Here is a 15,096-nt window from a genome sequence, read left to right as displayed (position 1 = left end):
CCGCTGAGCTTAGGAGGCGGCGAAATGCACAAAGCAGCCAGGCTTCCTCCTCCTGATGTTAAATTCCTCATCCTTGTTTTCAAATTTGTCTAAGGCTTCATAACCCCCACCCCTCATCTCTGCAACCTCCTCCAGCCTACATCCCTCATATCTCTACGCTTCGTGACTCTTGTGCATCCCTGACTTTTTGTTTCATTAGTGGGCATGCCTCAGCCCTAAGGTCTGGAATTTCCTCTCTAAACCTTTTTTCCTCTCTTCTTTTAAGACACTACTTAAAACTTACCTCTAACCAAGCTTTTGGTCACCTGTGCTAATACCTCATGTAGCGCCATGTCTAATTTTGTTTGGTTATGTTCCCATGAAGCATCATGGGACAGTTTACTTGTTAAAGGCACTATATAAATGCAAACTGTTGTTGCTATTCATTGACCATTCTGGACAATGTGCATGTGTGGTTGTGTGGAGGGTGGGACTGAATTTAGATACGATGTCCCCACCAGCTGTCTAATTCATACAAAGTACAGCCCTGAAGATGATCAATATAGTTTAGCAGCAGTCAGTGCCTTTAAGAAAATGGACAAAAAGCCAGCATCACCTACTGACCATTTTAGGAGTTACACCACAGTGCTCATAATAGGAATCCCTTGAACAGATTAGGATCAATGCAATGGCATAATCAAGAGACATCAGGACCCCTACGTCAAGTAAACCAAAGAACCTTCAACATCCTGTAGGAAGCAAAAAAACTTAAACTGTTGAATAAATTTATTGAAAAATTGGTTTATTTTTTGACAATTTTATTTCAGGTTTTTGTTTCGATTGTATGCAGAGGTGTACATTTATCTAGAACATTTACTCTTCTAGAAAATAAAATACAATGAACGGATGATGGGAGATTCCGATATAAAGTGTATCCTTGAAAACTCTTGGGCCCAGATCTTTATGCTGAGCACATATGGATAACAAGGTACACTGGCAGGTGAAGTTTCCCAGGGGATCAGTGACTAAAAGTAACCAAGTACTTCTTCATCCTTGCCATTTATACAGGACAATGTTAATCGGACAACGTTGCCAATTGATTTATTCCTCCCCACCCAAAAAATATATAACTCATTCCATGATTCTTTGTCCACCTAAATAAACATCTCAATGACAGAACCAGTGTCAAATTCTTTGGCATGGGGGTGCGCTTTGCATGGCAAAGGAGTTCAGCCGTATGGTTAATTAAGCACCTTGAGGGCCAAAGAAACTGGCATTGAAATTTGAGATTTTAGGTTTGGACAAACCAACTATATAGCTTCGCTAAGCTCCCCGTGGAATCCAAGTGTTGGCAGAGCTTGCCAAACGTACAGAGAGGTTTTCATTTTTCTCCCTCACCAGCCATCCTAGCCCTCCCTCAACATTGTTTCCAATCACAGACCCCTCTTGTGACAGCTCCAAACAAGTCAGCAGCCCTCTGGTATCTCCACTCTCCTCCTTCCGCTGGCTATTCTGAGCTTGGTCAGGCTATTCAATAATAGACAGCATCACAGTCACACTTGTGCCTGACGGCCACACACATGCACACTTCCCAGCCAGCATCACTGAATAGCAATTTAGGAGTGGGAACCTAAGCTCATTTTGCCCCAAGTAAAGCTCAACTCTTAAGACCAAAGGCAAGTAATGAAGCATAGCCTGTGTAGTGTGAGCACCGGTATGGAAGTGCATCAACCAATCTGATTCTTTGGGAAAACTAAGACTTTGAAATGCTGAGGTAGGGGGTTGTTAATTTCCCGATATTTTAATATATTCTAAAACATCAATTCATACTTTGGACACACGAAAGCCATCTGTGGTGTCCAATAGGTGACAGGTTCAAACAATTAAAGGATAATTTTGGGGATGATAACAGGAACAATTTCTTCACACAAGAAGTGATCTGCATGTGGAATGGACTTCCAATGGACCAAATTGCCTTTCCCATCCTTGAGGCATCTTGAAACAGGGATCGTATTTAAATGCAAGCACAGAATTCTTCCAATCAGAATTTGCAGCACAGGAATGCTTTTTTCTTAAAAAAAGCAATGAACATATTTGTCACCTGTAAATAAGTACTCTCCATTGTAATACTTGTGGAAGAAATCTGTAAAAGGTCATTGCTCTCAAGTAATAAATAAATATATTGCAATATGAAGATGAAAGCAAAATAAATTCAAAACAGTACAGATAATCTTGAAATAATGGAACTGCAAATAATAAACATTTACACCGTCTAGAAATGCCACAGGAACAGTCCGTGAATTGTACAAAGTTGTTCCCCAGGAGTTGGTGTAGCAATAAAACTGATCTGATGTCTGCATATAGGAAAACAGGTAGAAAAGGACATCAGAGTCAGGAAGGCATGTCATCGGAGTATCAGCAAGAATAGCAACTTAAATAATTCAGTCAATAATAAAAACATATTATAACTTAACTTCAGGTATCTCTTTAAATAGCTTGATAAAATAAACTTTGGAGCTTGCATGTAAAACAAGGACTGTAGTAGTTTACATTCTTTACAGCAGTTGGAGAACGTATGACCCAGATGGGCTTAGAATCTGTAATACACAACACCCCATGAGAAGGGTTTCCATATTCTCTACTGTATCACAATAGACCGCTCCCTTTAATCAATAAGGTTGTCTTTGGGCTCTGTACAACATGTGCTATAAAGGAGTGTTTTACACATGTTTTCTATTAAAGGAGAGAACATAACCAGAGATGATTATTTATACAGCATTACAACTAGCCTGGCTTGCTGTAGGATCATGTTCCACGCTTGACTCGAAAAAGCTATGTACTTTTGAATGTCCACTAGTTCTAACGCCTTTTGCATCTTTGAATTCTCAAGAATACAAAACTAGGAAAATATTTGTTTTTTTTGTGTAGTATGAAGGTGAAAGACACAACATTACTGCTGTAAATCTGCTGTTTCAAAGCACTTTAAAAAGTAAGAGGACCCAATTTTATGCAACTGCAATGGAAAGGGCCACCTTGTAGATCTATGCAAACAGAACACTAAAACAAAAATACATACTCTGCATGGAATCAATTTCCATGCTGTCTCCTTGCCTCATTTACTAAACCAATGTAATAATGTTTGAAAACTTAGTTAAGCTCAGAAGGTAAGTTGAGGGAGCACTTTTTGTTCGTAGTACTTCCCCAATTGATGATGAGAAAAACACTTGGATTAAAGATTTTTAAAACTATAGACATGACTTTTCTTGGCTACAGAGGTATTGAACAGCTCTTGCTTCTCATAATGGGGAGTGTCCCTATTTAAAACACCGGGCTAACCAAAGAATTAATCCGGCACAGTCCAATCTCAGTCATACAGCAAATTAGCCAGGAATGAGAACTAGAAACTGCATTAAAATAAAATAAACCCATTTTCACATATTTTTACTAGAAGATGGAGGTGTACCCCAAATAAAAAGTATAACCCCACACCCGCAACTTCCTCTTTAATGCCACTTTTGAGGACTTTCAAAAAACTTTTGTAATAGCAGCTGGCCATGTTGGGAGAAAAGAGGAAACTAGTTCACACAGCATAATGGTAAGCATTAAAACATTCAATTAGGACTTGGAAAATAAAAATAAGTTGTATTATGCTGTTATATTAAACAGGGAGCTATCCTTTTTCAGTTCTTTGAATGTTCTTCATACACTCAAATAACCATCACTGGTGAGTTACCAGATCTTTGCCACCAATGGGATAAACTGGACATTTAGTTGCTTTCCACATCTAATTGTTCTCCACGACATTCTCTATATATTAGGTTTTTTTTAAATAATACAAGAGTGCAGACAATGGAGAACACGCTGTTCTTCCTCTGTCAGTGACACTCTTTGATGCAAATAACCTGACGTTCAGTGAACCAACAGCACTATGGACCCAAAAAAAAATGTAGGTCCACAAATCTGCCACCGAATTGAGACTGCCTGTTCCAGTAAAGCAAATGGAGGAATATCAGGTCCTGTGCATTTGCTCTTGCAGCCCCTGTTTTTCACAGCGAAGTCATGTGCACCTAAAGTAATACAGTACAGGACTGTGGTAACACTCCTGAACAGGATCTATTACCTCCTGTACTTAAGCACTAAGATAAATGCGCCTTTTGACTGCTTTACGATAAAGGTCTATTGTGCATACATAAAGTGCTTGATGCTGCAAGAACTGCAAGATCTCTAGGGAGAACTCTGATTGGGAAGTGGCAGTAAATCTTCAAAGTACAGTACTGTTAAAGTGGAAAAGGAAAATATCAATTAATATTGTTTAGTTGCTGACACACGAAGAATGAATCCGATCACTTACAATGAAATTGTCAAATCATGCAAAAAATCTTTTTCAATTTTATTGTGGTGAGAGTAGAAATGCTTTCCCAATATTGGATAATTTCTGAAATGAAAACTTTGGTTTTAATTCTGCGTTCAATTAACTTTACTATTGTATGACACTCAATATTTACGATTTAATGTTTGTGACAAAAATGACAAATCCAAACTTTGTGAAAATAAGATCCACTTGAAAGCTTGTTAATTTGTAGGCTTAGCAACTTTGCTTTGTTCTATTCATTTGTCTTTTGTACTCCTGTCAGCCAGTTACATGGCCATAATTCGGGCAAATAAATGTGTTGTGGCTAATGATTTGCTTTAGCGTAGATGCTCAGGAACTGGCACATCCACTTCCACCTGGGCTTTTTGTGCAAAATTAATGTACCCAGGCAGCAAATCGCGCAGTAGGTGTGGTTAATTTGTGGGATTCATTGCCGGCTGTTAAGGCACAAACCTATCTGCCTCAGGCTTAACCAGGGATCAAGGCCCTGATGGAAGACCTAAATCCAAATCACACAATTAGCCGAATCAAAAAATGCTGGAAACACACAGCAGGCTAGTCAGCATCTGTGGAGAAGGCAGATAAGCTAATCTTGGGATGCAGACCTGCCTTCAAAACCGAAAAGAGGCACACAAGCATGGTAATGCATTCAGGGAAAGGGAAGCATATACATATGCCCACAAAGAGAAGTCATGAGTGAAATGATAAAACACAGATTGGTTCATCATTCCAATCATGCCTGCTCAGGTTTGCCTGTGTGTGTGTAGTTTCTCCCTCACCCTTTTCTGACTGTACTAATGTGCCTGCTCACCTCTTATTTTTCAGGTTTTCCGTTCCCATCACAGGTGCCTGCTGCATTTGTCGATACTATATTTCTATTTTAGATTTTCAGCATTGTAAATTCAGTTATTATCCATGTGACTCATTGATTGCATCCCTTATGATTACACTTGCATCAATGTGATGGGCTACAGACTAAGAAATGTTGGAACCAGTAGGCGGTGAAAAGAAAAACATGTTATACAATTCAAACCACTAAAATCCAGCAATCTGATTGCCAAGGCCAATAGGAGCAGTAATTACTGATGTTACTGGAACAAGTGGAGCAATGGTCAGCATTGCGTATGTCCAATTACCTCTCTTGAAATTGTCCTAGTTCCAGGAATCGGTTTCTTTAGAATATTGTTTTGAATAACTCATTGATACATAGGTATTGTATTAGTTAATGTCCTGTAGCATTGCAGAGTCAAAATCAGTTAAACCAGGGTTAGAAGCTGGGGATAAATGTACCAGTGCATGCAAACATAATTCAATCCTCATTTTAAAATGTTACATTTCCATTTTAAATTCCTATGCCCACTTTATTAATGGAAACACCACTGTAAACCTGCCACCCTACAACTGCACCCTCTCGCTGTTGGAGGTACAGCAGTGCTATCACTGGAAGAGAGTACCTTTGTAGCAAGACAAGTCTACAAAGTAAGCTTCGATTTTAAATGTGGACCTCGAAATTTATACTGGAAAACTAAAACAGGAAGCACGCACAGATTTAAGATTTTTAATATATTAAATTCCTGCATCAAACAGATCAGGACAGTAATGCTCCATCATCAATCTTCATAAAGCTCTAGATTTATAATTCTGACCAACCAAGCAAATTTGCAACAAAGGCTACGGTTCAAGTTACTCTTTTCAAAACAGGAAAAAAAAAATGCTTTAAAGAAAATAATGTTTTAACCAAAAGTGCTTTACATAAAAATATTCTGTCTTGTTAAACTGGAGATTACAAACTGACCTTCAAACTGTGCACTCCTCTTTCCTCATGCTGCACCTACACCGGAAAGCACATCCCTTCCTAAATGGTGAGAATTTCCATTGCGTTAATGGCATGTTACCTTGCATTATCGCCCTTCCTGTTACACACACTGTAATGTACTATTGGTGTTAGAATGGCCCCACTGACACCACATCCTTGCATAGCATTGCATTAGCCCCATATGTCCTGTGGCTATGTTTTTGCAGTAAAACTGGACTAAGATTATTTAACTTCCAACTAACTGAGTGGCCATATTATATATTTATGATCTTATCATCTTTCACCTTCCATACTGCTTCTCCTTCCCTTTTCCTTTTCCAAAGACCCATGGTACAGTTTCTCCCTACTATGTTTTTAAGCAATCATTCTTGTGAACAAGCCTAGAAATTCAGTGCAAGCCTGAAACCTTCAGGTCTATTTGCCTCAGTCTCACCGTTTGACGTAATTACTTATCAAGGCAAATACAAATCATGGTCCTAGCAAATTCCATAAAACTACAACACTGCCATTCTTACTTATAACCTGTTTTCAGGCCACTGATGGGAAGGCTCTCTCTGTGCAGGCTTCACTAATTCTGAGCCCATTTAATTGCACACAGATTTTCAAACCAGTACTCAGTCTGACAATGCTTCCTTGGTGCTAATGGCTTCCAAAAAAAAACCAAAAGAGATGGCAATTCTCAGATTAAAACAGGAAAAAAATGTTAAACGTATTGTTCTCTTTGGGAATGTTTTTATGGTATTCTCTCTACTGTAAGTATCTTATGTTCTATTCTAAATCACCTTTGCTTGAGGGGGCTTTTTATTGCTGTGCTACCCAACTCTCACCTCTGGATTGATTCCCAATATAATCTGTATTTACTTGGCAGTTTACCTATTGGAATTACAAACTTACTCAACCCTACAGTAAATATTAGAAACAATGAAAGCACACATTCCCCCAGGTAGTTAATGCAGGAAATGAAATGTGGCAAAAAATAATGCTTAAAAAGTGGGACGTACACATTGTTGTCATGGCTTGGGTAGATAAGAGCAAATAGGTAAAACGGCTTTCTTCATACGAATCCATGGTATGGGCTGGAATTTTGATTTTACATGAAACAACCTTTCATTGAACTATATGATTGCTTGATGTGTGGACCATCCTGTGACTTCACATCTTAAGCACATTATGAGCTCTGCTAGCAGTTTGGGCTATTGCCACAATCTCTGCTATTGCTGTTGTACTGTGTTGCTTTTTTCATGCCTGCTGAAGGTCAAACACCCGATTTCTTCTTCCCAATAATTCTCTATTAGCTCACAATGTCTTTGGAACTAAGTATGAGAATGAGAGAGGGTGTGGTGCGGGTGGAAGAAGAGGGGAGAAAGGAAAAGGGGAAACATGCCCCCATATAATCTCCTGATCTACCGGGTGTTGCTCAACTGGCACCTGGATGGAAAATATTCCCATGTTGCTTCACCAAACTGTCCTTATAAATAAAAAATATAATCTTTAAAAAAAATTCAAGAAGTGCACCACAAAAAGCCACTGCTTTCTGATGAAGCAAACTTATGTCAATCATTACTTACCCACACAAAGCTGATACATACCCTGCAACGACAGCACAGCAGCTGGGAAAAATGTACTCATCTAATTTTAATTGCTTAAAATATTCACACCAAACCCAACATGTAGACCTAAATCTCTCTCTCCATCAGAGAGATGTGTCCATTGCCTGGTTAACAGGTCAAGTGATTGCAAAGTATGGGGGGAGAGAAAAGTGGAATAACCCATCGTGCTTAAATACATTTAAAAAAATAACAAATTGTAAAAAATCTACCTAGTAACACATATCATGATGGTCTTAATTCCTAATAACACCGTCAATTAAATTTTTGAACAGGTTATAATGTATCTATTTTCTACTGCACTAATGGATCCTACTGTGACTCAAAATACTTTCCCACCCCACCTCCATTGCAGGTCATGTGTCATAATCCAGCAATATCTCAGTGACCAAGACATCTCTCGCCATTTCATGTTTGCAGTGGCTAGCCAACATGTGACTGCAACAGTTTCCCCATTTACTGATGCTGGCAGCTGCAGCAGCAAACGAAACCAGCGAGAAAGATTCAAGACTGGGAAAATTAAAATAAAATTCTTTTTTAAAATATGGTCCAGTGTGGCGGCATCCTTCTGTTGCCATAGCATCTGCAAATTTTCTTCAAACCTTCTAACCATTTCTTCAATTGCAAATATTCCCAACAGGGCCAAGCAAGTTTCCTCCACCGCCTGTTCAGCAGTCCCAAAGAAGTGTCTTCAACACCTCCCATCCTCCCAGTGCCTTAAGAAGAAAGAATTTAATTTCTACTTCTTGCAAGGACTGTTTTCACATAAACCGGAATGTGCAATGTGATTAAGCTTAGGGAATTTTGCAAACCATTTGTGCTATATCGAATGTATATTAGTTATAAATAAACATATAAGCAGTCAGTCAAATAATATCGATTCTCTCCCTGCCCCACACAAAAGACTTTTAAATATTTGTTATAAGTTAACAAGAAAACAAAAAAAAAAAATACTGAAATGGTACAATTCGTTAACAGTGTCTTCCTCAAACTTCCTTCCTTCGTTGCCTGCTTCAGTCAATGTGCAACAAGTTTTCACAGCCTGTTCAGTTAAGGTACTTTAAAAGAGCAACGCAGTTCATCAGCTCTTCCTTCTAATCGGGCCTCATCGCATTGTGAATCACATTGCTGCACATAGCCACCAAACCAACAATGTCATCAATATCGATGTGAGGTGGTGGGGTGAGAGGAGGAGGAGGAGAAAAACAAGAGGTTAGGAATCTTCGTTTTAAAAAAAAAAGCACGCTGATCTGTCAGCTATCAAAAATGTCCAGATCAGCTGGGTAACTGGATCTGTTCTGACAAGTACATAATATTTTCCCATTGCTTCCAGAGGGACACAAGGAACAGCACCAGCAGCAGCGTGCTAAGCACCCGGAACCGTGTCTTCATGAGAGGAGTGATGAAGTTGGCTATGGTGGAGACAAAGACCAGTATGACAGCCATGAGTGCCAAGATAACATTGATGAATTTGCCCAGCAGTGCCCTTGCATTAGCGTTCTCCACCCCTTCCAGCTGCACCACCTGCTGCTGCTGTTGCTGAAGCTCCAGTTTGGTGATCCGGGTGAGACACGACTCCAATGCTTCCTGCAAGGAGTGAACAAAGGAAAGGGACCAGTAAGCAAGGCGTTAGGTTCATTACAACATTTTGGCTCTAAAAACTAGCACGAGGGCAGTGTCAGTCTGATTACTTGACAAAACAGTCGGTAACAGACCCTAGACTGGAAATCCCTGTTATGAGATGATGGTTGCTATGGGAAACATGGTTGCTCTATGGGGTGCTCTAAGTTTGGACCCAAGGTAGATTGTCAGAGCAGACACAACAAGCACACAACTATACTATGCTTGTCTCGAGAATAATGCATGCCCAAATTGAAAAGCATTCTATTCTCAGCACTAGCATCTCTCAATGGCAAAAACCCCAACCTCTAAGACACTGTGGGTGAAGATGGGGGAGAGGATACAAGGCAGAAAATACTAAAAGTTATAAAACAAAATGTAGAGACTCTCCAGGATATTATTATCACTATCTACTGAAAATCCACTGAAATAATTCAGTCCTGCCAGGCTGATAAAATGTTTCTTACAGCCATGGCTGGCTGCACCCAGAACATGTACTTTAGAAACATTTTGGCCCAACAATCAACCCTGACTATATTGGTGAAACATGACCTACTGCACCTAGCTGTTATATCAAAAAAATTGTCAAGGCAAAGCAAAAAAAAAAAAGCCAGTCAGCCCATCCAGCGCACTCTATTCATGATTATATAGAATGTGTAATTATATTGTATAAACAAATTAGAATTTATACAGCAAAGGAGGCAGCCATTCAGCCCATTATGCATCTCCAGGATCTTTGATAGAGTTATACAATTAGTCCCACTGCCCTGTTCTTTCTTCACAGTCCTGCAAATCTTTTTCTTTATTAAGTATTTATTTAGTTCTCTTGAAAGTTATGACTGAATTTGCTTCCTCTGCCTTATTGGGAAGTGCATTCCAGATCATCACAACTCAGAGTAAAAAAAAAAATTTCCATCTTCCCTCTGTTTCTTTTATCAATTATGTTAAATGTGTCTCCTCTGGTTACTGACCCTCCTGCAAGTGGAAACAGCTTCTCCCCACGTACTCTAAAATAAAGCCCTTCATGATTTTGAAAAACTCTCAGTAAACCTTCCCTTAACTTTCTCTTCACTGAGGTTATTAAAAAAAATATTTAGGTGCTCTCTTCTGCGTCCTCCAACACGACCATCTGTTGATCCCCTACTTTAAAGAAAAGTTCCATAACACACATTTCCTGAAAAAAATTTTTAAGTAAAAATATATTTATAATCTTCAAACGCCTGGAAGTCAATGAGGTGGGTTACTGTGGCAAATTTTTCCAGCTTATTCAAATTAATGTTGTTTTGGTTTCATTTCTCAAAGTCTGACATAAAAATTTGAAGACACTAACCATTAAGAAAGGAAAATCTGCAATAAAAAAACCATGATGTGTATAATGCAGAAAGAACTGCTGCCAGATCCAAACTAGAAAATGAAGGATGGATGAAAATGGATACTTAAGGGCGGAGTAAACAAACAAAAAAATCAACGAGGGGAAAATTACTTTTACAGCGGATACACGTGGGACTTGTGCAAAGGACATTCAGTCTTTTTAAAGGTTAAAGAGCAGAGAGCAAATGAAGTTACAGCTGGACTGCTGCGTGGTCAGTAGACAACGCAGAGTGGCTGTAAATGAGTCAGAACAGGATCAGACAGCTCAGGAATGTGTCTGATCAGGCACTCTTGCACTTATCAGCAACATCCTTCTCTGAACAATACATTTAGTAGTGTGAGATTATCTTGGATGTACCATATCAAAGCAAAGACTGATAGGAGTATCCTGAACCTCCTAGACACCCCCACATATAGAAACCGCATGCATTCCTCAGCTCCACAGAATGTGCTTTTTTTGCATATTTTTTCATGCCTAATTGCCACACATACCACATCCTGACCAAGAAGAAGATCCTTTGTTTGCAGCCCCCTGTCAATGTCAAGCTTCACGCTGCCATGCAACGTGCATAATGGCAACTGAGGAGCAACTATACCTGCACTCTTCCCTCCTGCAGAAGGCATAGCTACGATCAAGAATTTACCACTCAGGGAATTACAAGGATGGGAATCTGCTTCTTCAGACTCTACAGCACACTACTTCTGACATTTCCATCGCTGTTTATAAAAAATAGGAATATACCATTCAGTCCCTCAGTGTGTTTTGCCATTCTCTAGATCATGGGTGATCCACATCTTAACTTTATTTACCTGCCTTCATTCTGTAATCTTTAATACACTGGCCAAACAAAAATCTTACTAATTTCAGTTTTGACATTTTTAGCTGACCTAGCCTCACCAGTGTTTTGGGACAAGAGTTTCCTTTCCACTACCCTTTGTGTGAAGAAATCTGCCCAACATCACGACTGAACATTGCAGCTCTAATTTTAAGGCCACGCACCTTTGTTCTAGGTTTCCCCAACAAAGTGAAGAGTTTTTCTCAATGTACCCTATCAACTCCTTTAATCATCTGAAGCGCACCGTTAGATCACCCCTCAATCTTCTATACTCAATGGAATGTAAACCTAATCTATGCAACCTGCCATCATAATTTAACCCTTTTAGCTCCAGATATGTATTGATTATTTCCAACACTATCAATATGCTTTAATGCCAAAATCTACCAATAACCCATGAACATTAGATTCTTGTACAGGTCTAGTCAAATGGATTTGGAAGCACTATATTTCGGATAACTTCAACACTGTTTCATCAGATCTACATACATGGGACAGAGGGTTGGCAGCAGACACTGAGATTTTTAATCTAATTAGTAATCACTAGAAGTTCAAATTGCCAGTTATCCGGCAGCTCCCAATTCATTTGCTTCTGTCAATGCTATTCTGTAGCCTGTTAATAAAAGGTGTACAAGAGCAGTCCAGGGTTATTCGCCCAATGGTGCGGACTTCACTCCTATCAGTAAGTACCTCATCCCCTTGGAAGCACAGTGAAACTTGCACCTTGGGAATGTGCAGGCATGTTCACCAACCAAAGGAGTTCATTTCTTAGTGGACTGTGTACCTGGATATCTCTGGCCCTCTCATCTGACTGGTATGCCACTTTTTCCTCCATACTGGCAAGTTCCTGTTTCAAGTTAGACATTTCATTTTGATGAAGCTCAGTCAGATCATTCAGCTGCTCCTCCAGGCGTTCATACCTGTATAGAGAGAATTATAAAACTACCATGAAAACAATTAACAGTGTTACCTGCTGATAGCACAAAGCAACAAGGGGGAGGTGGTGGCATAGTGGTATTGTTACTGGACTAGTAATCCAGATACCCAGGGTAATGCTCTAGGGACCCAGATCCTAATCACACCATGGCAAATGGTGAAATTTGAATTCAGTAAAAAAGTCCGGATGATGACTGGACGTTGATTGTCGCAAAAAACCTATCTAATGCCCCTTAGGAAAGGAAGTCTGCCATCCTTACCTAGTCTGGCCTACATGTGACTCCAGATCCACAGCAATGTGGTTGACTCTTAAATGCCCTCTGAAATCGCCTAGCAAGCCACTCAGTTCTCAAGGGCAATTAGGGATGGGCAACAAATGCTGGCTTAGCCAGCAACGCCGACATCCCATCTTAAATTGGTATAAAACCAGAAAATGCTGGAAATATTCAGTAGATTAGGCAGCATCTGTGGCTACAGAAATTGAATTAACATATCAAATGGTCATCAACCTAATGTTAACTCCATTTCTCTTGCCACAGATGCTTCCAGACCTGCTGAGCATTGCCAGCATTTCTATTTTCCAGAATCTATAATATTTTGCTTTTGTATTCTTAAATTGGACCCTGTCCTCCTCTCAATGTTGGTTGAACCATTACAAGGAGTGGAAGAGGAACTCAGTCTACAGTAGTTTCAGGGTCTGTTTCTTGCATTCTTAAAAGCTGGGCTTGTACAGACGATGCAGAATATCCTAGATAACACTCCAAGTCTATGCTTTTGTCAGTCGCATATCTAGTAGGAGATGCATTCTACTTGGCAACACTTACAGAAATGAATGAACTCAAGAGGGACATTACTCTCCAGGCATACAGTGTTTGCTTTGAAAATAAAATAGTGACAATATCTTCAGTATCAAGAGGATATCTTGAGCAGTATTTCAAATTAAACTCCAACTGCTGGACAATAGGGCAAAAGTAAAAACTAGGATAGGTCTATTTCAAGACCAATATCAGGAAGCAATTCTTCATGTAAAACAATTAATTAATTGTTGCTAATGACAAGTTATTCTGCATTTATTTGTAATATTAATTCCATTAAAGTTGTAAGATATGCTGTTCTAGCCCAGGAATTAATCTGCTCTTAAAGCGGACCTTTCCCCTTTTGATGTCACAAAGTCTAATTACTGACAAGCATAAACATGATGATGTCAAACTGAATTGCAAATTAGAAGATGCTTATTAATTTCAGCCTCCAGGTTAATAACCACAAAATGCAGCTAAATGGAGTTGAGGTAGAGACTAAGTTTCAGCTAATGGTGGAACAGGCCCCAGGGGCTGAATGGCCCACTCCTGTTTCTATATTCTTTTTTAATTAAAAAAAATTGCTTTACACGTGAACATGGGAGCCAGAATATAATGGATGTATGATACACACATCCCAAGTCTCCCATGGCAGTATTTACAGTGATCGGGTGATTGGAGTGTTATTTAGTTCTATTATTTTGCTGTTGAGGTGGAAGTGTGTCCTTTAGTAGTCCTTGAATTGTTAGATCAGAGCTTAGCTGTTTAACGAGGTACTGTGCGATTGGACTATGCCTTTAAGTTTGTAAGAACAGCCAGCATTAAGTGGCTTAACAAAAAAAAGCTCGTTTTGCACCTATAATAAATTCTGACATCTATTGTGTTGCCACACAGATACATTCACCCACCTCCACCCAGGCTGCAAGATGCTGCTTATCGACAGGATTGACACATTTATAACAGAAATACTGGGGCTGAAATTTTAAGATCTAAACAATCAATGCTAATATTTTACTAGTAGCAATCAAATATGGCCATTAGGGAATAAAATCTTAAATTCATTTATTTTGTTCCTACTTGACTGGAGGCTTAACTTTTAATAGATTATAGGAACTACAGTGTGCTTTGCTTGTTCTTTCTCTGGGGGACCTCAGCATCGCATTTTGTAATTAAAACTACGAATGAGGTATTCAAGGAGAGGGTATGTAGCAGATCTGTTTTGGGGATTTTTAGCTGATGTGGTTTATAATCAGTGACTATTTCCCGAGACTTGAAGCTGGGCAGAAGAGGATTTGGGGCCAGTATTTGGGAAGCTTGGAGTTCGGAGTAACGGGCAGGAAAGATTGGGTTCAGGAACCGATGTGATGGACTGTGCAAAAGGAGAAGTTGGAGTCTGTCTTTACAACATGGTGGTGAGAAGGCAGAACATGACATTTGGAGTATAGGCAAGGAAGAAGGCAGGGAATCCAGAAAGTGAACATGGAGAGGGGGTTGAGTGGGGCATGGGGAAAAGAGAGGAGTAAGGGAGGAACTGGAAACAGACATAAATTAAGATTTGAATGCAAGCCTCAGAGAAGAAATATTTTGGAGTATGAAACATGCAAGTGTACAAGTGACAAAAAAGATTTGTTATATAACAATACTAGTTGTGGTGTTTTCTGAAAATTTGGAATTTTGTAAATAAGCTAATAAACTGGGAGAAATTTTGTCTGATTAATGCATCTGCCTGAAATGTGACAGTTAAGTCTGATACTGTGACAGA

The 15,096-nt window shown here is 39.3% G+C and overlaps 1 protein-coding gene across 4 annotated transcripts in view; it reads right to left on the bottom strand.

Moving 5' to 3' along the window:
• Window positions 1–760: 760 nt before the first annotated feature.
• The window catches only part of tmcc2 (transmembrane and coiled-coil domain family 2), a 161,953-nt gene continuing 147,617 nt past the window's right edge, over window positions 761–15,096 (bottom strand). For all 4 annotated transcript variants that reach the window (XM_078546410.1, XM_078546409.1, XM_078546412.1 and 1 more), the window contains 2 exons: window positions 12,386–12,521; window positions 761–9,361 (listed from right to left, as the gene is read on the bottom strand). In XM_078546410.1, coding sequence (XP_078402536.1) covers window positions 9,050–9,361; window positions 12,386–12,521 — 448 coding nt within the window. In that variant the 3' untranslated portion in view covers window positions 761–9,049. The remainder of the gene's footprint in view (window positions 9,362–12,385; window positions 12,522–15,096) is intronic.

This window comes from Cetorhinus maximus, chromosome 8, assembly GCF_964194155.1.
Source record: "Cetorhinus maximus chromosome 8, sCetMax3.hap1.1, whole genome shotgun sequence".
NCBI lineage: Eukaryota > Metazoa > Chordata > Chondrichthyes > Lamniformes > Cetorhinidae > Cetorhinus > Cetorhinus maximus.
Note: the sequence above shows the minus strand (reverse complement) of the source record. Positions and strands in the feature narration are given on the sequence as shown.